This window comes from Egretta garzetta, unplaced genomic scaffold, assembly GCF_000687185.1.
Source record: "Egretta garzetta isolate BGI_Z169 unplaced genomic scaffold, ASM68718v1 scaffold34, whole genome shotgun sequence".
Lineage (NCBI taxonomy): Eukaryota > Metazoa > Chordata > Aves > Pelecaniformes > Ardeidae > Egretta > Egretta garzetta.
The window spans coordinates 4,860,394-4,881,804 of record NW_009259586.1 but is presented as its reverse complement, the minus strand read 5'-3'; the positions used below and the strand labels follow the sequence as shown (position 1 = coordinate 4,881,804).

General features: G+C 52.2%; 2 protein-coding genes across 2 annotated transcripts in view; one reads left to right on the top strand and one right to left on the bottom strand.

Annotated features, from left to right (window-relative positions):
- Positions 1-1,048: 1,048 nt before the first annotated feature.
- Positions 1,049-21,411, bottom strand: part of ACSF2 (acyl-CoA synthetase family member 2) — a 39,197-nt gene continuing 18,834 nt past the window's right edge. Inside the window, exons 12-17 of the mRNA XM_009637863.2 lie at positions 3,724-3,831; positions 3,427-3,578; positions 2,907-3,048; positions 1,489-1,599; positions 1,241-1,309; positions 1,049-1,149 (exon numbers count right to left, since the gene is read on the bottom strand). Coding sequence (XP_009636158.2) covers positions 1,099-1,149; positions 1,241-1,309; positions 1,489-1,599; positions 2,907-3,048; positions 3,427-3,578; positions 3,724-3,831 — 633 coding nt within the window. The 3' untranslated portion in view covers positions 1,049-1,098. The remainder of the gene's footprint in view (positions 1,150-1,240; positions 1,310-1,488; positions 1,600-2,906; positions 3,049-3,426; positions 3,579-3,723; positions 3,832-21,411) is intronic.
- CHAD (chondroadherin) lies at positions 5,086-20,101 on the top strand. Its single transcript, XM_035893409.1, is given in 5 exon segments — positions 5,086-5,303; positions 14,906-14,961; positions 14,964-15,760; positions 19,576-19,739; positions 19,960-20,101. Coding segments are annotated over 5 exon segments (1,206 nt in total). The 5' UTR covers positions 5,086-5,256.

Genomic DNA, 21,411 nt, shown 5'->3' with positions numbered 1-21,411 from the left:
CACGGACCCTCCCATACATTTTTTTCTTTCAGAAAGCAGGCACGAACTGTGGGTTTATTGTCCACTTGGTCTGCTTCCATGGGTAGAGCCCACAGTCCAGCTGGGAGATCCAGGATCGAGACCTTGCTGATGTTTCACCTCTCTCTCCAATTCACCGTTTCCCTCCGCCCGCCGGAGGAAGCCCCGGCGTGGTGGTGGAGGCCCAGCCGTGAGCCCTGCACGTGAAGAAAGCAGGAGGGAGACGGCCGGGAGGTCAGCAAGAGTCAGCAGCAACATCATCTGCTTCCCAGTTGGGGTGGGACACTTCTGCCGGGAAGGACGAATAGCTCTGCTCTTCCACTTCTCGGGGTGGTGTTTCATGGTTGGGAGGTACCAAATAACTCCCGTAAAACGCTGTCCCGGGTATGCTCTGCTTCACACTGCCGACGGGACAGGAACTTTGGTATTTCTGCAAAATCCTTACTGTCTGTCTTGTCCAAAAGAACAAAATAAACAATGCTAAGTCTGCCTACCTTGGAGAAGTTTCTTTGTGGGGTCAGAAGGCCCAGGGGAGGTGTGGGACCAGGGCGAGCTTTTCCAGCCAGCGTTAGGGAGCCCCTTCCCATGCCAAACCTCGCTCTCTAAAGCCCCTGCCCTTCATCTCAAGTTCATCAGCTGTGTCACACGACCTAGCAGCCTCAGCAACACCCAAGCAGAGATAGCACTCACCTACCTCAGGAAGCCAGGCCAGGCTGTTATGACTTAAAACACCAGTAAAATATCTACCAGCATCTGTTCAGGCCCACAAGGTCCTCTGAAATGGCTGCAGCCAAATTGCTCAGAGATGCAAGATTTTTAAAACCTTCATAAGGTCTTTCAGTAACAGCAGAGAACTCCAGAAATAAGCATCCCTTCCTCACACCGCAGTATTTCTGTTGGCAAAGAAACAAACCCAAATGGGAAAAAACGGAGCTCTGTTTTATTAACTAAAAGTGGCATCAGCCTGATGTCAGGGAGAGGAGGTCTCCACCATGTAGCCCAAGGCACAGGTGAAAAGCAGACACAAAGCTGGCTGAAGTGGGGCTGATTTGTCCCCTCTTTCACTCTGCCTTCCCGAGCTCAGTGCTGAAGGTGCTTCTCCATCTGGTCCCTCAACTTGTATTTCTGAATCTGGAATAAAGTGCAGAAAGGAGGAGGAGGAGAGACTCAGGAGGCGGGACAGGAGGCCAGGGCTCCAGCCCCGCCCCAGCCCCTCTCTTACCTTGCCCGAGACGGTGAGCGGGTACTGATCCACAAACACAACGTACCGCGGGATCTTGAAATGGGAGATCTGGGAAAAGAAAACCAACTGCTACGCAGCCTGCTGGGAATGGTGTATCCTGCCCAGCCAGGGCTGGATCCCCAGTTGCTGTAAACCCCCCCACTTTCATCTGCAAACCCCCAGCAGCTACTGGGTGTACTGGTCTGGTAGGGAAATGAATTACTGGGCTCAGAGGAGTCGAGACCCACCTTCCCTTTGCAGAAAGCTTTAATCTCTTCCTCGGTGCAGTCCTGCCCAGCCCTCACTCGGATGCAGGCACAGATCTCTTCTCCCATCCGCGGATCCTTCACACCAACCACCTGGTTGGGACAGAAGGACAGTGTGATCCCAGGGACATCCCTCTCCTCCTACCAGGTACATGTGCTGGAAAACCGTCGAGAGCGCTGACCCATATCACGGGATACTGAGATCATGGGGCTGTGTAAAGGCAGCTCGAGCTGCCTGGCTGTCCCACCCCTGCTTTTTACACAACATCGAGCCCTCCTGGAAGGACGTCCCAACCGTTTGCCAGAGAAAAGGCAGCAGAGCAGGCTGGGCACCCAGACACCAGCACCTTCCTTTGGTTTTGCAAAGTCACTGGAGCGAGGGCTGAGTCAGACCAGCCAGGCGGCAGCTCATCGTGGGTGCAACACGGACCGCTGTCATCCCTCTGCCTGCCTCTGCTTCCCCAAAAAAACGGAGCAACAGGTTTCACAACCAACGGGGAGACTTGGGAGGCTGCTTCAAGTGCTCTGGGATCTCCAGACAGAACAGCAGGAGAGGGATGAAGTCAAATTAAAGGATTATTTGAAACCCTTATAATGGCAGATCTTAGCAGGCCACTGCCTGTGACACCAGGAGACGGGCTTCCCAAGCCTGACCTCGTGCTAAAGTTTGCTCACACTATTTCACAAGAGTCCCACAGTCATTCCCCGCCTTGAACCGGTATCTCGAAATCCTAGAGACACGTCGATCCTTTTGAGTCCAGAGCAGTGACATAAAGCCCTAGAAACTACATAAACAGGGCTGGTTCACAACCCATCTGCACTGGGACTGTTCCAAGGCGAGATGCTAGCCCGGCACAGGCACAACACTGACTAAGTGGTTTATTTATGGGGAAACTTGTCTGGCACAAAACCTGGAGGAGAACAATCCCAGCAGATTGGGAGCAGCTGCTCAATGCTGCAAATCATCACTGTCTTGCGAAGGGGTGAAACTAAGTCTCACTCCTCATCTCCAGGGTCTCGCTGGAGGAGCCTTTTTGGATTTAGTTTAGTAATTATCAGTAAGAACTGTCCTTCCAGAGTGCTTTCCGAGTAAGAATTTCAGAGGGAGCTATGAAAGTGGACAGGCAGTTTAAGAACTAAGGACAGTCACTACTTTGCAGACGTGAAGCTGGTGCACAAGGGGACTGCCTGAACTGACGTGCCCCATGCCAGGAGCTCTGCCTGCTCCTTCCCCACCATGAGCCTCTCCCTCCTGCTCACCGACCAGTATTACACAAAAAGAGATGCTGAAGACAGAGGAAGACAACCAGGTCCCAAGCAGCAGTCCCAGCAGCTTTGTGCACAGGTTTCCCACCAGAGGAACCATTGCTGCTCACCACCCCCACCTCCCTCCCGCTCACCTGGACCTCCTCAACCTTAGGATGGGTGTGGAGAAACTGCTCCAGTTCTGCTGGGTAGATGTTCTCTCCTCCCCGAATAATCATGTCCTTGCAGCGGCCTATAATTTTGCAGTAGCCGTGCTCATCCAGGCTCGCGAGGTCCCTGCAACGACACCACACTCCTGGTCCTGTCCCATCTGGGTGGCAGGATGGCTGATGCTCCCACCCAGCCTGGTCTGGAGGCTAGGTCAGGGTGTCCAGAGGATAATGCCCGAGATGCCACCTCAACACATGGAATACATCAACGAGCTCCCGCTGCAGCCAGACACTGCCATCAGCAGCATCCACACAAACATCAGTGCTCAGGGGGAGGCGGTTCCTGCCCCCACTGTGTACCCCCACAGCCCCTCCATCGCACCAGTAGCGAAGTGACTATCCCCATCGCCAGGGGCACTCGGCACCGAGGGCTCTGTGCTAAAAGCTGTTCCAAAGTTTCACTGAGAGATCAGAGCGTGAAGAGCAGGGCTGTTTCCAGACTCACCCCGTCTTGTACCATCTCTCAGCAGTGACCACTTCGCTCGTCTTGGCAGGGTCATCCCAGTAGCCCAGCATGACGCAGTAGCCACGGATCTGAAGCTCCCCGGGAGTGTTCAAAGGCACGGACTTCCCTGTTTCTGGATCCTCAATTTTTGCCTGCAATGGAAGAGAAGAAGGGCTCAGCAGTGGATATCTGAGCCAAACATTGTGGCATGCCCCAGCTTCGGCACCAGACAGGGAAGAGGGACTGAGCTCTGCTGCAGGCAGAGGACCTGGAGCAGGTGGGGAGGGTCACGGTCACCTCTGTGTGGGGGAAGACGCATCCCACCGTCTCGGTTTTTCTGGCGATGCTGTCATTGGGGAATCCCATGAAGGTGACAGGGCTGTTTTCTGTGGTCCCATAGGCAACCTGCAAACACAAGAGAAGACGTGCTGCAAGGGGAAAGAGGATGGCACAGCTCCAGGCGTGAGACAGATGAAGCCAGTGATGACCCCAGGGGAGAGTGGGCTGGCAGGAGGATGTTCTCACAAGTCGCTCGGGTTGCAAGCAAGCGCTGCTCTCCTGGCCTGCGGACAGGGCTCTCCAGACTCCTGCCAGGGAGTCCCGGAGAGACAGGAGCTAAAGCAGCACCACACCTGCCTGCCAGGCCTTCCTCACCGGCATCGCTGTGCTCCAGACCCTCCTCCCCAGGACACTTTGGGTGTCATGTACTTTTGACGCCCCAACTACTTTTCTTGGAGGACCCCAGGGTTCGCCCTCCTCTTTTTTAACCTATGTCTCTCCAAGCCCTGTCCTGTTGACTCCCTGCCATCTCTGCCAGACGCGGATTTTGCCTCGGTGCCCTTGCAGCCATCGACTCAAGGTGCTGATTTCACTTTGCATCTTCTACAGCTCAGGGCACATCAGACATCGCTTTGGAAAAACCTTGGAGCCAGCAGCAGGCTCCTGTGGGAGACCGTGTGTCCCGCAGCACGGCTGCTTGCTCCAGATCCTTTTGTGCAGACATCAGCTCCTGTAACCCTCGCAAAGGCATCACGAGGCTGCACAACGCTCAGCACAGCTGCCCTTACAGACTGAAAGCCTCACAGCAGGACAAAAGCCTCTCGCTGCTAAGCCTCCCTCACCGCTAATCCCAACGGCAGGCTCTGAGTCACCTCAGCTGAAGGTCATTTCTCCATGGAGGAAAATTCCAGCTCTTTGTGCCCAGCTCAGTGGCCTGCCGAGACAGCAGGAGCTGGGCAGGAGGTGCTCTGGGCAGCTCTGAGCTGCACTGACAGCACCACTGCTGGAATTGCTGCTTCACCTCCAGCTCTTGGGAGCTCTGTTTCAGCAGTGGGACGTGCTGGAAGGCTGCTCTGGTCTCTCTAACCCACTCAGCATGTCGTGTGCCATCAGGCAGGGTTTCTCTCCCACCCACTAATGTCACTGGTGGCTGCTCTGCTGATGCGGGAAGAGTTTGGTCCTTTCTCCTCCACATCTTCAGACCAACACGTGAGCAGCTCTGACCCACCAAACCACTACAGGGCCTGACTGTCTTCCTACAGCCTTGGCACCCAGACGTGGGTCATGCTTTTAGAGCAAATGCCTGGGCTCCGATGCTGGCTGCAAGGGCACGTCTGCACGGTCAGGGCTTCTGCACGGTCCTCACCAAACCACAGGCACTGCGCCCAAAATCAATGAGGGGCTTTGCAAAGTACTATGATGAGATGTCCTGAATGAGCACACATGTATCCTGAACGAGCTATCCATAACACTGGTGGGACCACTTGGTGCTTTCTGCCGCTCGGGGCTGCTGAAGGATCTCACATTGGGCACCGTCTGTCATAACGGCTGATGCTCTTGTCTGACTACACCGGTGTCAGTGTGAATCTGAGCTGGAGATTTGCAGGAGCCTCCTCTTAGCCAGGAATCTGGAGGAGATAGTCTCCAGGATGCTGCAGGGACCATCTGGTGCAAACTGCTCTGCTAGGAGCCTGGCAACCCGCAGGGAGCGACTGTAAATAGGCTTCTCCTACCAGATGCAATGATAGCTTCCCAGCCGGGGTGGAAACCTACAGCGTCTAATGCTCAGACAGGATTTCTCTCCTACCCACTAATACGAGTCCTGTGGCTGGATCAAATGACTGACGAGACACACATCCAAGATCTTAAACACTTATTAAAAATCCCAGCGCCTTTGTTTTTTTGTTTTACTCTGCTGGATGAATTGCAATGTCGGTCCCAGGATCCTGGCCAAGCCCTGACTCAACCCTTTCTGCCTCTCTGGGTCGCTCCAGCAGTTTAATTGGACACAGCAGCAGGCAGCTCCCTGGCAGGACGATGCTGCGGGTGCCGCGGCTCACCAGGCTCCTCTAGATGCCTGGCAGTGTGCCGTGTACCCCAAGCACCGGCTGTCCATGCCTTGGCGGATGGCTTGTCCCCATAAACACCCTCACACCCTCAGTAACAGGCTTCCCGACTCGGCCCAGAGAGCAAAGTGGGTCTGAACCTCCAGCCTTCAGTCTGCTGCCTGATCGCCGCCTTCCCCTCCCAGCCTGCCTGCACCGGCACCGCTCTCGCAGCCAGACACCAGGATGTTGCTCCTGACCTTTCCAAGATAGCATTTCTCTCTTGGGATAGCGTTTTCCCCATCTGCATGCCCAGGACTGAGACAGTGGCTGCAGCAAGCCCTCGTGCCAGCACTGCTGCCCTTCCCGACCCGCATCTGGCACGTGGAGCATCCTCCAACGGCTCCGTCGTCCCAGCCCAGCCATGGCTCGTGATGCACGAGATGAAACAACGCTTCCACAAAACCCCATGTACCAATTTACGCTTGGAGATATCCACGAAGATTCATAGCTTTCAAGACCCAAAGGGACACTTCATCATCTAGCCTTGTCATCTGGTATAATTTGGTCCAGAAAACCTCACCCAATAATTTCTGCATCAGCTCCATAATTTCCACTGGAGCTGTATCTTGTGTCAAAGCAAAGCTTTTCCGAGGCAAGGAGTCCAGCTTGGACCCTTGGCTTTGAGAGGAGCTACAAGAATACAGAATATAGTTGTCTATAAAGCATTTTCTTTACTGTGAGGAGCACGAGTGACTCCCCAGTGCCAACCACAGAGATCAGTCCTGCCTTCAGCAATGACAATGACACCTCCAAAACAAAGTGCCACCTAAGTTACTCATACTGACAAGAGATTCATTCTTTGTGAATCCTAAGGCTCTGTCTAAACCAGGAATAAAAAGAACATCTTAGCAGAACTGTGTTTTTTAAAGCACATTTCAAAAACATTTCCTGCTAGCGCTGTTTAAACACTGGCCACTGTGGAACAGGCAAAACAGCCTGAAGAAGGAAGTGTCTAAAAATTAAAAATGAAGTAAAACCAATCAGACTCCAGTCTCTTTAGTAAACATTTGGGAGGCAGGCTGATCTGGTGGGGAGAGCGGGGACTCTGAAGACCCTGGGTTTTTCCCAACCGCGCCGCTTATTTACTGCATAACTTGGAACGAGTCACATTAGGTCTCTGCTCCTTGGTTTTCCCCAGCGTTCAACAGCAATAAAAACACCCACTTCCCTCTGCATTCAACTGCTGCTGAAAGGCTGTGATGAGAAGGCTGGCTTCAGGACCACCAGTACCCCAAGCGGGGTCACACTGGGTGGAACTGGAGCAGAAGGTCAGGGCTGCGGGAAGGCCCCAGGTCCTTGGAGGAAACCCCATCTGGACCTAAACAACGCTCAGGGAGGATCTTCATGTCCCTCATCACCACCCTCTGGTTATGCCACGCTGGAGGATGATGGCAGGGCTTGAACCACCAAACTAAAACCTACAGAAATTGAGCTTCGCTGGAGACAATATTGGCCTCAGAAAAAAGCAGCAAATTGCCCATGAAATAATAGGGATTTTCAGACTTCAAAGAAGGCGTAATGAACAACAGAAAGCAGACTGGCAACCCAAGAGATGTGCTGAAGGACCTCTAAGAGGCCCTTTGAACCTCACTTGGTGTAACATGCCGGATGGATCTAATTATCCCTAAACCCGTGCTGAGTGCATTGTCTGCCTCGAGTATCTTCACCACAGTCAACCGCAGCCCTTCCCTTCGCAGCCAGCTCCAAATTGTTCTCAACTGAGGAACGATCATTCAGCTGCTCTCTACCAATATCACCCTGAGCTCTGCTGTCCTCTGGGGACATGTGTCTCCTTGCTTTGGAGATGTTCCACTACCCCAAATTGTACTGGAATATTCCTGAACATCTGGGTCAACTTTGCTGCTGCACGCCCCAGCCCAGCCATGGCTCGTGATGCACGAGATGAAACAACGCTTCCACAAAACCCCATGTACCAATTTACGCTTGGAGATATCCACGAAGATTCATAGCTTTCAAGACCCAAAGGGACACTTCATCATCTAGCCTTGTCATCTGGTATAATTTGGTCCAGAAAACCTCACCCAATAATTTCTGCATCAGCTCCATAATTTCCACTGGAGCTGTATCTTGTGTCAAAGCAAAGCTTTTCCGAGGCAAGGAGTCCAGCTTGGACCCTTGGCTTTGAGAGGAGCTACAAGAATACAGAATATAGTTGTCTATAAAGCATTTTCTTTACTGTGAGGAGCACGAGTGACTCCCCAGTGCCAACCACAGAGATCAGTCCTGCCTTCAGCAATGACAATGACACCTCCAAAACAAAGTGCCACCTAAGTTACTCATACTGACAAGAGATTCATTCTTTGTGAATCCTAAGGCTCTGTCTAAACCAGGAATAAAAAGAACATCTTAGCAGAACTGTGTTTTTTAAAGCACATTTCAAAAACATTTCCTGCTAGCGCTGTTTAAACACTGGCCACTGCGGAACAGGCAAAACAGCCTGAAGAAGGAAGTGTCTAAAAATTAAAAATGAAGTAAAACCAATCAGACTCCAGTCTCTTTAGTAAACATTTGGGAGGCAGGCTGATCTGGTGGGGAGAGCGGGGACTCTGAAGACCCTGGGTTTTTCCCAACCGCGCCGCTTATTTACTGCATAACTTGGAACGAGTCACATTAGGTCTCTGCTCCTTGGTTTTCCCCAGCGTTCAACAGCAATAAAAACACCCACTTCCCTCTGCATTCAACTGCTGCTGAAAGGCTGTGATGAGAAGGCTGGCTTCAGGACCACCAGTACCCCAAGCGGGGTCACACTGGGTGGAACTGGAGCAGAAGGTCAGGGCTGCGGGAAGGCCCCAGGTCCTTGGAGGAAACCCCATCTGGACCTAAACAACGCTCAGGGAGGATCTTCATGTCCCTCATCACCACCCTCTGGTTATGCCACGCTGGAGGATGATGGCAGGGCTTGAACCACCAAACTAAAACCTACAGAAATTGAGCTTCGCTGGAGACAATATTGGCCTCAGAAAAAAGCAGCAAATTGCCCATGAAATAATAGGGATTTTCAGACTTCAAAGAAGGCGTAATGAACAACAGAAAGCAGACTGGCAACCCAAGAGATGGGCTGAAGGACCTCTAAGAGGCCCTTTGAACCTCACTTGGTGTAACATGCCGGATGGATCTAATTATCCCTAAACCCGTGCTGAGTGCATTGTCTGCCTCGAGTATCTTCACCACAGTCAACCGCAGCCCTTCCCTTCGCAGCCAGCTCCAAATTGTTCTCAACCGAGCAACGATCATTCAGCTGCTCTCTACCAATATCACCCTGAGCTCTGCTGTCCTCTGGGGACATGTGTCTCCTTGCTTTGGAGATGTTCCACTACCCCAAATTGTACTGGAATATTCCTGAACATCTGGGTCAACTTTGCTGCTGCAAAAAAACAACTTCTGATCACGTCCAGCCTATGTCACTCTGCGATTTCCTTTCCTTCCCCAGCAACAGTACCATCTTTGTGTCAAAAACGTCAGGACACAAACAAGCAGGTCTTGTAGGACAAACCTCTAAGGGTGGCCACCCTGTTGGCATTTCTCCCCACCCGGAGAGCTGCCAGACAGTCCCAGTTTGGATGGGGCTTAAAAAGTTCCCAAAAATATCAGGTGCCAAAAGCACCGTCTTTATGTTGTAGCACGCAATGGCTTTGCCTCAGGAGGAGACCACTGCAAAAATGGCAACCCAGCTTGCCCGGGCCAGAAGACTGCTGCTGAAAATTCACCTCCTGTTATCGTACAGTCAGGACAAACTGCTCCTCACAGTCTGGAGTTAAAGCTGCCTCTCTTCTCTCCAGGCTGAGCAGAAGTCTTGAGGCTTGCAAGTATTTCCCCAGTCCTGCCAGCATGTCAGAAGCATTGCCCGGTGGCAACCAGCAAAGGCATGTGCAGTTACTTACTGGTTTATCCATAGCTTTATAAAAGGTCTTTGCTATGTAATTAACTCCATCCTCCCTGCTGCTGGGTGCCAATGCACTTAGAAAAAATGGAATTAAAAGGAAAAAGTGAGAGAAACAAAGAGTCTTGCAAGGGTGGAAAACCACTGCTTTGGGGCTACCTGAATGCTCAAAGCTGCTGGAGAAGGAAACCTGGCACAAAACAAGGGGCCAAGGTAACATCCCCGCAGATTTGGAGAGCGCAGCTCCCACCAAAGACACAAGCTAGAAGTCCAGGATCTTGTTGCTTCCATGCTGCATTTTAAATGTTCTCACAGCACATTCCCATAGCTTCTGCAGCTACTGAAACCACCTACTCATCAGCTGGCACAAAACAAGGGGCCAAGGTAACATCCCCGCAGATTTGGAGAGCGCAGCTCCCACCAAAGACACAAGCTAGAAGTCCAGGATCTTGTTGCTTCCATGCTGCATTTTAAATGTTCTCACAGCACATTCCCATAGCTTCTGCAGCTACTGAAACCACCTACTCATCAGGTCCTCCCCAAAAATGAGGTGGGATGGGATGGTGGGATGGGATGGGGAGGTCTCACCTTGGCCAAGGAAAAGCAGAGAAGTTGTCACTGAGTGGAGCCAATTTTCCATTTTGAGAACAGGGGGGACTCATGGCTGGGGAGCATTTGGGAAAGTCAGAAGTCCCGCATGAATTGGTTGTGTTCTGCAAAGGAAGAAAGTTCCACTCTTCTTCAGAGCCTGCAAGAGCTGCAGAGAGGACGGCAGCTCCAGGCAGAGCAGCGGGCTGTAGGGGATGCCCGGTGCCTTGCAGGGTGGACACAGCAGGGCTGGGGAGAGGCAGCAAGGGCTGGGTGAGCTTCACAGGAGCGGCCAAGAGCATCATGCAGCAGCTGCTGGGATCAGACAGAAGGGACGGGTGGGTGGACATCAATGCGGAGCCAAACTGGCAACATATCAATGGGTGGAGGCCATGCTACAGCGGAAGAAAACCATCAGAAGGAAGGAGGTGCACCCACCACCTCCTCCAGCTCTCCCAGCAGCCTGAGCCCCCACACCACAGCAAAAGGTACCCTTCAAACACGTCAAACAGAAACAAAAACTTGGGTCTGAACTTGGAGCCCCAGATGCCGCTGTCACTGATGAGATACTTGTACACCACCAAAAGCCAGGGATTTCTCAGGTGCTGCCTGGAAGAAGGGGGGAGACCCTGGAGACCCTCTGGGGCACCCCACGCCCACCCACCAGGGCTCCTCAAACACTGCCTGGAGGGTGCTCTGCGCTTGGGACAACTCCCCTGGGACACTGCAGAGCTTGCCCCTTCTCCCACCCTGCTCCTTCTTCAGCACCCGGTGCCAGGGGCTCAGCTCCGTGAGGGCCGGTGCTGTGCGGCTGCAAACGGGGACAGCGCAGGCACCCCAGGGCACCTCCCCAAGCTGCTGGAGCCCTCGCCTCCAGCCTGGACCCCAAAGGCCAGCTACACCGGTGCCACTTCAAGAAGGTGATTGCTAGCGTGCACTGACATACAAAATGAGATCTGGATCACCTTAAAAGCTACAGAATCAGGCTTAAGCAAGCAATGGAATATTTTAACATGGAGTAGCGCGCATGAGCTGTCTTGATACGCCAGAATTGTCAGTACTAACAAAAATAAATATTAAACATGGAAAAGACCATCTCCAATGCTGTATCAAAACAGCTCTGACCTTCAGCACCAAAGAAATACCCCAATTCTATATTTATACTGTTTCAAAAACTGTATTTATTTGCTTAGCCCACAACGCCTCCAAGGAGAGGAGGGGAGTCCAGCATCTGCAAATTACCAGGCACCGGGAATGTTTGCAGAACTGTTAATCAATTAAGAAAGAGAGGATGGCAGGATAATCCTGCCTCTTCTGCCATGTCCTAGCAGTGCCGGTCCCGGGGGACCTGTGAGGTGGGGGGCTGGCCGGGACCCAGCTCGCTGCGGTATCCCACCGCGGCAGAAGGAACACCGACACTGCTGCCATTGTCACTGCCAGACTGCCAGCCACCCACAAGCAGGACCCGGGCGAGCTTTTGAGGATCACTGGACGTTTGCTGGCCAGTCGAGGGCTGCGAAACCCGGTGTGGGAAGACCAGACCCCGCCAGCAAGCAGCTCAAAACACAAACAGCCGGCACCCCAGGGGCGAGATGCCAGCTCTGGCAGATGCCAACCAGCTCCCGCCACAGGAATGTGCTCACCGAGGCATGGAAATCAAAAAAACATTAGGGGAAAGAACTTCCTTTTATTCAACATTTGTGCCTGGAGAAATGGAGCCAAGAAGCAGACACCTTTCCCCCAGTAGCACTGCCCTGCTGCCACCCCACCACGGGACCAAAAATAACCCGGCATCCACCTAACCTAAGGCCCTGGGCTGGCAGGGAGGCCTTGGGGTAGGGACAGCTTCCCACCTTGCACCAGCATCGTGGCAGCTACATCACGGCATCTTCCCGAGGAGCTACGGGTCTTACCCCCATCCACAGCCCGCCCGCTCCAGCCACAGCACGCACATCCCTGCAGGAAGACCGTCCCTGTCCCCAGACATCTGCAGTCTCAGCCAGCAAAGAGATAAAGGGTAGAAGAAAGGGAAAGGGAAAGGGAAGAAAGGGAAATTTATCCTCAGAGAAAGAAAGATGAGAAGATGGTTTGAGGTTTGGGCAGTTTAACCTCTGAAAAGGGTCTTGTTCCAGAAATACACATGGGCTGGGATGTATTTATGGATGGAGTTTGCAAGGCCCTCACCAGCTTTTTGCTCCAATCTGACCCACGTTGGCAGAAAGCTCTGCAGAAGCGGTAAGCTGTTAGCTGGTATTTTTGCAAGGGGATGGGAAAACCAAGTATCAGACATCAGCTTGCACTCGGGGAGGGAGCACGGATATGCTACCTAGCTTCAGTGCCCAGCAGAAACAGGCTGGATGTTAAACCTCTCCCATCAGTTGCCCTTGCACAGTATAGCTGGTACGTAACCACAGGAATTGTTCATCAGATGATTACAAGACTAAGGCGGTTGAACCTGCTCAGAGAAAAAAACGTATCGATCAGTAGATAGAAGACGATGCTTCAGAGGTGAACTTTTTCCTTTTCCAGTCATTCACCCAGCTCCTCGTCTGAGCTTTATGAGCAGCACACGCTTAAGGGGCACTCTCAGCCCTGATCAACCTGCAGAGGCAACAGAGGAAAACACGGAGGCTTCTTCTGTCTGCCTCCTCTTTTGCTGTCTCAAAGGTGCTGACCAAGACACCCAAAGAGCTACTCCAGAGATCAAAGCATGAGCATGACCCATTGTGGTGCCTGCTAAACCAGGCATAAGCAAAAATACCATTGTTTTGATCAAAGAGTTTTAAATCCTACAGTAACTACAGCAGTGAGCCCTGCAGGAGGTCCCTCCAGCAGGAGCCTGGAGCTCCTACGGCTAGAGCATCTCTGTGGAGATGAGGCAGGAGAAGCCCTTGGTGCTGAGGCCCCAGCTGCTCGGCGGCAGGCGTTGCACCTCAAGGCTGACAAACATTGGGAGCCTGATACGGCCTAGTTTGCACCCAGGTCCCCCATTATATCATTGTTCAGCCAACCCCATCTGCCCCACAGGCTCACCAGAACCTACGTTCACACCCTTAGAAGCCCCTTTTCTCCCCCAAATTTATCATGCAATGAAAACACCGCTCCGACTGACAGCTGCTGACCAGAGCACGGGCTGCCAGGCGGTTTGCATAACACCGGCCGGCCGGAGCATGCTCGGCGGCGCTGGCTAATTCCTCATTGCAACAATGGAAAAACCCAGAAACCTCGGTGAATAAGCCAGTCTGTGTCCTAAGTCAGCCCTTGGATTTCCTCCCTTTCTTGAGCCTGTCTCGCCTCTGCAAAAGCTCCACTGGGGCTCTGCAGCCAGCCTCAGGAGCAGAAATCTCAACAAGCTCACAGTTATGTGCTCGGCTCTCAGCTGTTTGCTGCAGCCAGGAACTGGCTGGAAATCAGTTCAAAATGTTCCACTTCCAAACCCCACCCCACAACCCCTGGATCTCTCTCTTCACACTCGCAGAAGCAGGCGCTGGGGCTTTTAACCGCTTTGCCTTAGCCTTCTCTGTCGGGAGAGCAAGGACATCCCCTGTGTGGTTAACTCACCTCTGCCACTGCAACCCCCAGCCAGGAGCCAAGGCAGACCCCACTCCCAGCTCCAGCAACTATTTCCTTGCTCTGCCACCTCACCATCCCTTTACCAATGCCCACGCCTTTCCCTGTCCACAGCTTCATCTTGAGAGCCGCAGGCATTGCCATCCACCTCACCTGTGCTGGGCACGCAGCCGGGCACCACTGTCTGGCATTTCATAGCCACCAGCCCATGCACCACCGCTGCCCCATCCCTTGTTAGAAGGCAACAGCCACTGCTCCACAGTGCCATGTGCTGAGAAAAAAACCACCTCATGCGGCTCTCCTGACCATGACCATGGATGTGTGACACTTGACTGCTCATAGGAAAAGATGCAGTAAAAAATTAAAAGACTCTCTTCGCTCTCCCTTTCTTGGCCAACTCCTAGGTGCAGCCTAGACCTGGAGGTCTTCAATGAAAATTTTGCATTGCAAGAGCAACTACAGCGCTGTTGGCCTTTGGCATGACCCTGTATTGCTCCCATCTTCTCCCATCCCTGCTCAGGCAAACGTCTTTGAAATCAGCAAGACGAGACCCCCCAGAACCCATCCTCTGTGATAAACAGGACAAGGGGCTTCTCCCCAAACCAACTGAGACTAAATACAGCCCAGGAGCCTGCTGAAAGCTTCAGCACAAGGTGGCTGCGAAGCACAGCAGTGCTCCCTGCTATGCCGTTCAACCAAAACAGGTTGGTTTTCCCCCCAGTGATGAACCTGGGCCCCACTCAGCTCAGCAGGGACCAGAGAGGTTCCCCACAGAGCAGGTCTGCATTTGTTTGTCCTGACCATTTGCCTCCCTGTTGCAGAGAGGAAAACTACCTCTGCACAGTCGCTTCAGCAGCGGGGCCAGGCAGGACCGTGGACACTCCTCTGCCTGGTGCCAAGGGGTTAAGCTCACAGTAAGTTCCCAAAGCCAGTTGCTTCCAACTGGCTGCTGCCTGCGGTTTGTGGGAAGGGATTTTGCTTTTTAATAACATTATAAATAGGGCTGTGTTCAGCATGCTGCAAACCCAGTTACTCTGTCTCTCCCACCCATCTCCCTCCTCCTCCTCCTCCTGCTTCTCTTCCCACCACACTAATTCCAGATCTGACCATGAATCGGTCAGGTTTCTTCCTCAGTGTCCTCAGCCTACTGGCATGTCTTGCCCCCATGGTGCAGGCATGTCCCCCGAGCTGCCACTGCCACGGCGGAGACCTGCAGCACGTCATCTGCGACAATGCGGGGCTGAAGAAGATCCCCAAGGTGCCTGAGCAAACGCGGCTTCTCAACCTGCAGAAGAACAACTTCCCCGTCCTGCCGACCAATGGCTTCCGCGACCTGAAAAAGCTGGTGTCCCTGCACCTCCAGGGCTCACGGATCAAGGAGATCTCAACAGGAGCCTTCCGGGGGCTCAAAAGCTTGGTCTACCTCTATCTCACTGATAACCAGATCAGTGTCATAAAGCCAGGAGCCTTCGATGACCTGTCTGAGCTCACCTACCTGTACCTGGACCAGAACAAGATCCCAGACCTACCCAAAGGGCTCCTCTCCCCTCTTGTCAACCTCTTCATCCTGCACTTAGGCAGCAATAAAATCCGGGAGCTGAAACCAGGGGTCTTCAATGGGGCTAAAGACCTACGCTGGCTCTTCCTCTCTGATAACTCCCTCACCAACCTCCTGCCTGGGGCTCTGGAGGATGTAGAAAACCTTGCTGTCCTCCACCTGGACAAGAACCAGCTGAGCAGCTATCCTGTGAACGCAATGAGTAAGCTGAGAGTGCTGGAGGAACTGAAGCTTTCTCATAACCCAATTGAGGTCATCCCTGACAATGCCTTCCAGTCCTTCGGGCGTTACTTGCAGACACTCAACCTGGACAACATGAAGCTGAAGAAGGTGAGTCTCTTTCCATTTGTTCAGATAAGGAACACAGGGTTTCTCCTTTACAAAGCCCTCGGTTTGCTGTCCTCCCCTTGCAGAGCAGAGGGGAGATGCAGGTCTCCAGGCTCTGCAGACAGCGAGGCACTGGCCAGCTGATAACACCCCTAACACGGCCCAAACAAGGGATGAGGGAGAGAGTACTCCACCCTTCTGTCGAGTCGTTATATGCAAAACCAAATTATCTGGAGCTGATCAGACTCCTTGGAAAGGCAGCACATTCCCTCCCAAGCTGGAGGTGACACCAGTCATTGAGAAAGGTATTTGGGGTGCTCCAGGACAATCAGCAACCTTCCATCATCCCAGACACCAGGCATGGGGTGAGGCAAGCGTCTGCCTCGTACTCAAGCAACTGAAGGGCACTGCCACCTTGCAGAGCAGAACTGCGCTGCCTCCCTCCTTCAGCCTGGGTGGTAGGTTGGAAGGTGGTAGGTTAGGAAGGGGAGACTCCTCCGGAGGGGCTATGAATAGCAGCGGTTTCTTACCCACGCCTTGCAGACAGGTAGGCATACGGACCTTCACCTTCACCTCCCCCCATGCCTCCCAACTTTACACATTATAAAGAAAGGTTTGTTTATTGATGCTCTCTCAAAAGGCACCCTCGCAGCATCTTACAAAGGGGCCCTGTTCCCACTGGAGAGGAGGAGGGACATTCAGGTATCCCAAATGGTAAAATAACGCCCTTCTTCTGTGAGAAAACATGATCCGTAGGCAGGAGCATCAGCCTCAGGGAATCACTCACATTGGGAACTCTGCAATTTCAGACAGTGTGCAAGAACATAAAAAAACATGGTGCAAGAGCAGCAGCACCCTGTTGCAGCACGATGCCCTAGGTGCACCCCAGGTGGCTGGAAAGGGAGGGTGCTGCAGGTGGAGAACAGTTCTCCCTGGGACGATGCTTTGCCAGGAAGCCCCAAGACAAAGGCCATCCAGGTGAGGCAGGCTAGGACTTCACAGCAAAGCAACACCCACCACATGCAGATGTGATGAAAAAAAGAATTTCTTAGCAACAAAGAGCAACTCAGAGAGCCTTACAGAGATGAGGAGATGACCTGAAAGCTACCAGGAACAGAGTACCCCAGAGTTTTCAAGGGGATATAGCATCCCAAAATGCTCAAAAACTGGAATTACAGCTTGGCCAGGTGCAAAACAACACTACCTAACCCAGCTCAGTTGCACTCAGTCAGTGTTTAAGCCCTTGTCCGCCCTCAGCACTAACCTCTCCAGAAGGGAAGTAAGCAAACTCGACACTTGAAAACAATCTACTGACCTCTCCAGGCAAGACCTTGGACATACTGTCACAGCACTTTTGTAGCCTCAGTTTTAAGGCACTTTCATCACGCACAAATCAAAAATTACAGCTCAAATGTTGTACCAGCTGCAGAGACATCAGAGTCCTCTGAAGAAATTAGACTAACCCATCATGCTGGGGTGCTCCAGGGAATTAGAAACTGGTTTTATGGGATACTGTTGCGGTACTTTAAAGTTTTGCTTGCAAATAACTGAAGATGAATCAGATCGGTGTTATGGCCATGGTGATATTTTTAATGATTTTTTTTACTTAATTTTGTGCAACGCATGATAACGGTTGGACTTGATGATCTTAAAGGTCTTTTCCAACCTAAACGATTCTATGATTCTAAGAAAAAGCAAGAGTTAACAATTCTAGCCAGCAAAAAGACTTCATTCTTCTCAGTGACCACCTGTGGACAGGACCTTTAAAGGCTCTTTTGCAGCCAGATGCCGGCTTTCCTCCCCAACAGCCCAGTAAGACACCAGTTTATGGGATCAGCACTAACAGGGGTGGCTTCTGCCGCTTTAGGGCTTGCATCGTTTTTCAGGAAAACAAAGCTCCCATCCCAGCTCAGAGTTTTCTCTTCAAATCCTGAAAGGCCTCGTATCCAAACGGCCCACACATGAACTTTGCACTGCTAGGAGACTTCTAATCACAGAGGCCTCATGACCTAGGAAATCACTACCAAATACTTTAAATGCCGCTGGCATCTTGACTATGGCTCTTTCTCTTTCACAAAAATACTGTCCTTAGCTGTTCCCTGCACAGCTGCAAGATTTTTGAGCCGATCAAGTGAAAATCCCTTCCAGAGGAAGCTAGCCCAGACTATATTGCGCTTGAGCAGCACAAGCAGAGCCCTCAGGCTGCTCTGCAGCTCCAGCACAGAGCTCCCCTTCCCCACCAGCATCGCCGACCCACGCCAGTCACCGGCAGGGCTGCGTCGCACGGGCCAGGACCCACCACGTACATCAACAAGAAACCGGGCAATGCTGATCCTGGAAGCTTTACATACGCCCCTCTCTATGTATTTATTGCAAAATAAATTACAGCAGCAATCCTCCACCTAAATAAGAGGAAAATCACTGATTTCTTTACCAACGCATGCTCTGGCAGGCAGCGCAGCAGCTGTTAGCAGCAGATGTGAGCTCTTCTCATGGGGCTGGGAGAGGAATGAGCAGCTGAGACAGTACACCACTGTCCAAACCTGAATGTGGCCAGGCTACCGCCCCGCGTGCGGCGTGCCAGCATCTCTCCAAGCAGCTCCACTATCGGCACAGTAAAACCTACCAAGGTCAGCTCGGTTTTGGACTGTAGAGGCCAGCACCGCTGACTGTCCAACAGCTACAGCACTCTGGGAGTCCCTTAGCTAAGCTCTAATCCTATCCAATGTTGCTTAATTTGGAAGATGACAAAAGTTCACAGCTTAAAATAGTGCATTTCCTCTGTCAGGCTTTTTGGTTTAGAGAGCTTGAACACACCCTGATGGTCCTGTCTGAATGTCTGAATGTGAGCTTTCTGGACAGAAATGGGAGCACAGGTCCTTGACGGGGTTTGGTTCTGGTAGACCTAGACCTCCTCTCCACCCTTCTGAGAAAGCTGAAAGCTTTCCCCTGCTTTAAGAAGGGGGAGAAGCGGTTTGTCATAGCCAAGAGAAGCTTTGTATTTGTCAATGCCCTCCCCTCCAATTCATCCCCACCAAGGAAGTTTGCATTGAGGGGTTTGCTTTCAAGAAGAAACTTTCCAACCTGAGTAACCATGGGCCAAAAAAAGCCAGGGGTGAGGCCTTGGGGAAGAGAGGAGAGGGCTGCAGAGCTGGGTTTACAGCCTCCCTCCTCTCTTGGGCAGCTTTTTTTGAGGGAGGCTCTCCCTTAAAGCCCGCCCGTTAATTGAGAAGAGACAAATCTTGCAGCATCCCTTGCAAACAACCCACTGGAAATGAGAAAAAGCAGAGGAGGTTGAGGTGCTGGAAACCTGCCTCTATTTCTACATTGCTCAGATGCCAAGTGTAACTTTCCACTCAGAGCCCCTGGGCACTGCCAAAGCCTACAGCCCCTTCAGACGCCACAAACACTCCCTCCTTCAGCCGTTCCAGGACAGGCAAGGCAACAGGCGCTGGGAGGATTTCCAGCCCTGGAAAGGAATACACCCAGAAAATATCTTCATTTAGAACAGAGAAGTATGGCTCAAAAATAAAGAGGGCTGCCAGACTTCACTTTATTTAGGGATGTGGCTGCAAAGACAAGCCCACACGGATTTGGGACGTAGCTCTCTTCAGGCAGGAGACTCCATCACCCATGAGCCCACCAGCCTGGTACCTCTCTTGGGTGTCCAGAGCTTCCAGCAAGCTGGGACCTCCCTCCACTGCTCCTTCTCTTGCTCTTTCCATGCTTATGCCACTAAACGCCTTGAACAGAGACACTCAGGTTTGAAGTCCCCTTCCCTAACTCAATGTTCGTCACCAGAAACCTTTGTGCTTTAGTTTGCAGACAATGCATTTGCCAGTGTGACCGCGCTGAAGACCGCTCACCTGGAGAACAACCGGCTCACCCAGCTGCCCCGCAACTTCCCCTTCGACAAAATGGAGACGCTGACACTCTCCCGAAATGCCTGGCACTGCAACTGCCAGCTAGCACATCTGCGCAAGTATGGCACCCTTCCCTCCCCATGTCCCCTGACGTCTCCTTGTGGGTCCCCCAAGGGAGGTCCCCCCCAAGCTCTGCCAGGCAAGAGGAGGCTGCTGAAGGCTGCACACATGCTCAGCAGCTCTCGCTCCAGCCTGCCCTCTCCATTCGCAGTATGAGGGTTGTCCATGATGGTTTGTACCTCTTGTAAACTCCTGGTCTTGTTTCTCCCCGTGTCCCAGGTGGCTGAAGGGCAATCGCACCCGCACCGAGGAGACCTGCTCGACACCCGCGCAGTACCGGGGGCAGTCCATCAGAGACACCCCGGCCCTCCGCACCTGCAAGCTCCCCACCAAGAGGTCCAAGAAGGGAAGCCGCCATTAAACACGTAAGATAGTTCATAGAGTCCTAGCAGTGGCTTCTAGTCTGATCTACAGCAAACCCTGATGCCACCAAAGGTATGGGGACTTCTGTCTCTGACTTCAGTGGCACCAGGGTTTGGCTCAAAACAGCTCGTCCATTCACCCATTGACGCCTCCACTCAGAGCTGCTCCATCTCCTGGCAGTGCTGGGCTCCATGGGCTCCCAGAGCAGAGAATCTGCCTAGAGCATTGGGGATGGAATCAGCCCTGTAGAACAAAGACAGGGCTAAAGACAGGCCTGGGGCAGCAATTAAGGGTGAAACGTGTAATTAAGTGTCAAAACAAGGGTGGATTTAGCCCACTCTTACCCTGAGCTGGGATCACACATGCTTTACTTTTCTAACCAATTGGAGATGCTCAGTCTTTTGCCCTAGTAAAGGTCCTCCAAGTCTGGTTTGAAATCCAGGGTAGGACATTGCTGGGAAATCTGGCCCCAGGCTGCCCAGCCCATATGAAAATAGATGCCTTCCATAAGGAGCAGCTCTTGGTCCAGCACCTGCCTTTCAGCAACTACGATTCCCATCCAAGACACTCAGGTGTTTAAGAACTAAAGGGCTAGTGCCTTCAAATGAACGTCCCAGAAGAGGAAGGTTCGAGACAGCAAATATTCTTTGAATAAAGTGTTCTGGGCCAGAAAGTGATTCAGAGACAGGGCTGACTTTGCCTTGAGCAATGAGCTTGCTGACATCTCCCAATCCAAACACCAACTGTAAAAACCTATCACACAAACACCTTCCACAACTGGAAACTACCAAGAGTATTCAATTCAGTGCATGGAGCAGCAAAAAAGCCACAACTGTCATCACTCCATCCCAAGCATTTTACTTTTGCCCATCCCAGGAATAGGTCTGGAGCTTGTATGGATTCCAAAGGACTCTGGATGAGCCTGCAAGTTTGTAAGCTCTTGGGAAAGGGACCTTTGCTCATTTGTTAAGTAAAGCGCAGTGACCCTGCACAGCACTGTATGAACAGGGGTTGTCACTGTGCCCTTTCGTAACAGAAAGGACGAGGCAGAAGCCTGAAGCCCAGCCATGGCCATTTGGTCCCCAGTTCACTAAAGGATATGCATAACAGGATGGAGAAAGTAAATTTATGACCAAATTGTCAGGGATGATGCCAGCTGCGCTGCGCCTTCCTAAAGTGGTTATTGCTCTTGCAGTGCCAGAGGTTTTATGGATTAGAGATGGAAATACCAGTCGTTCCATATAGGGCGGGTAAAGTTCCGCTCTAGGGACAGAAAAACTTCAGTTTTCTAAACCACAATACTTAAAT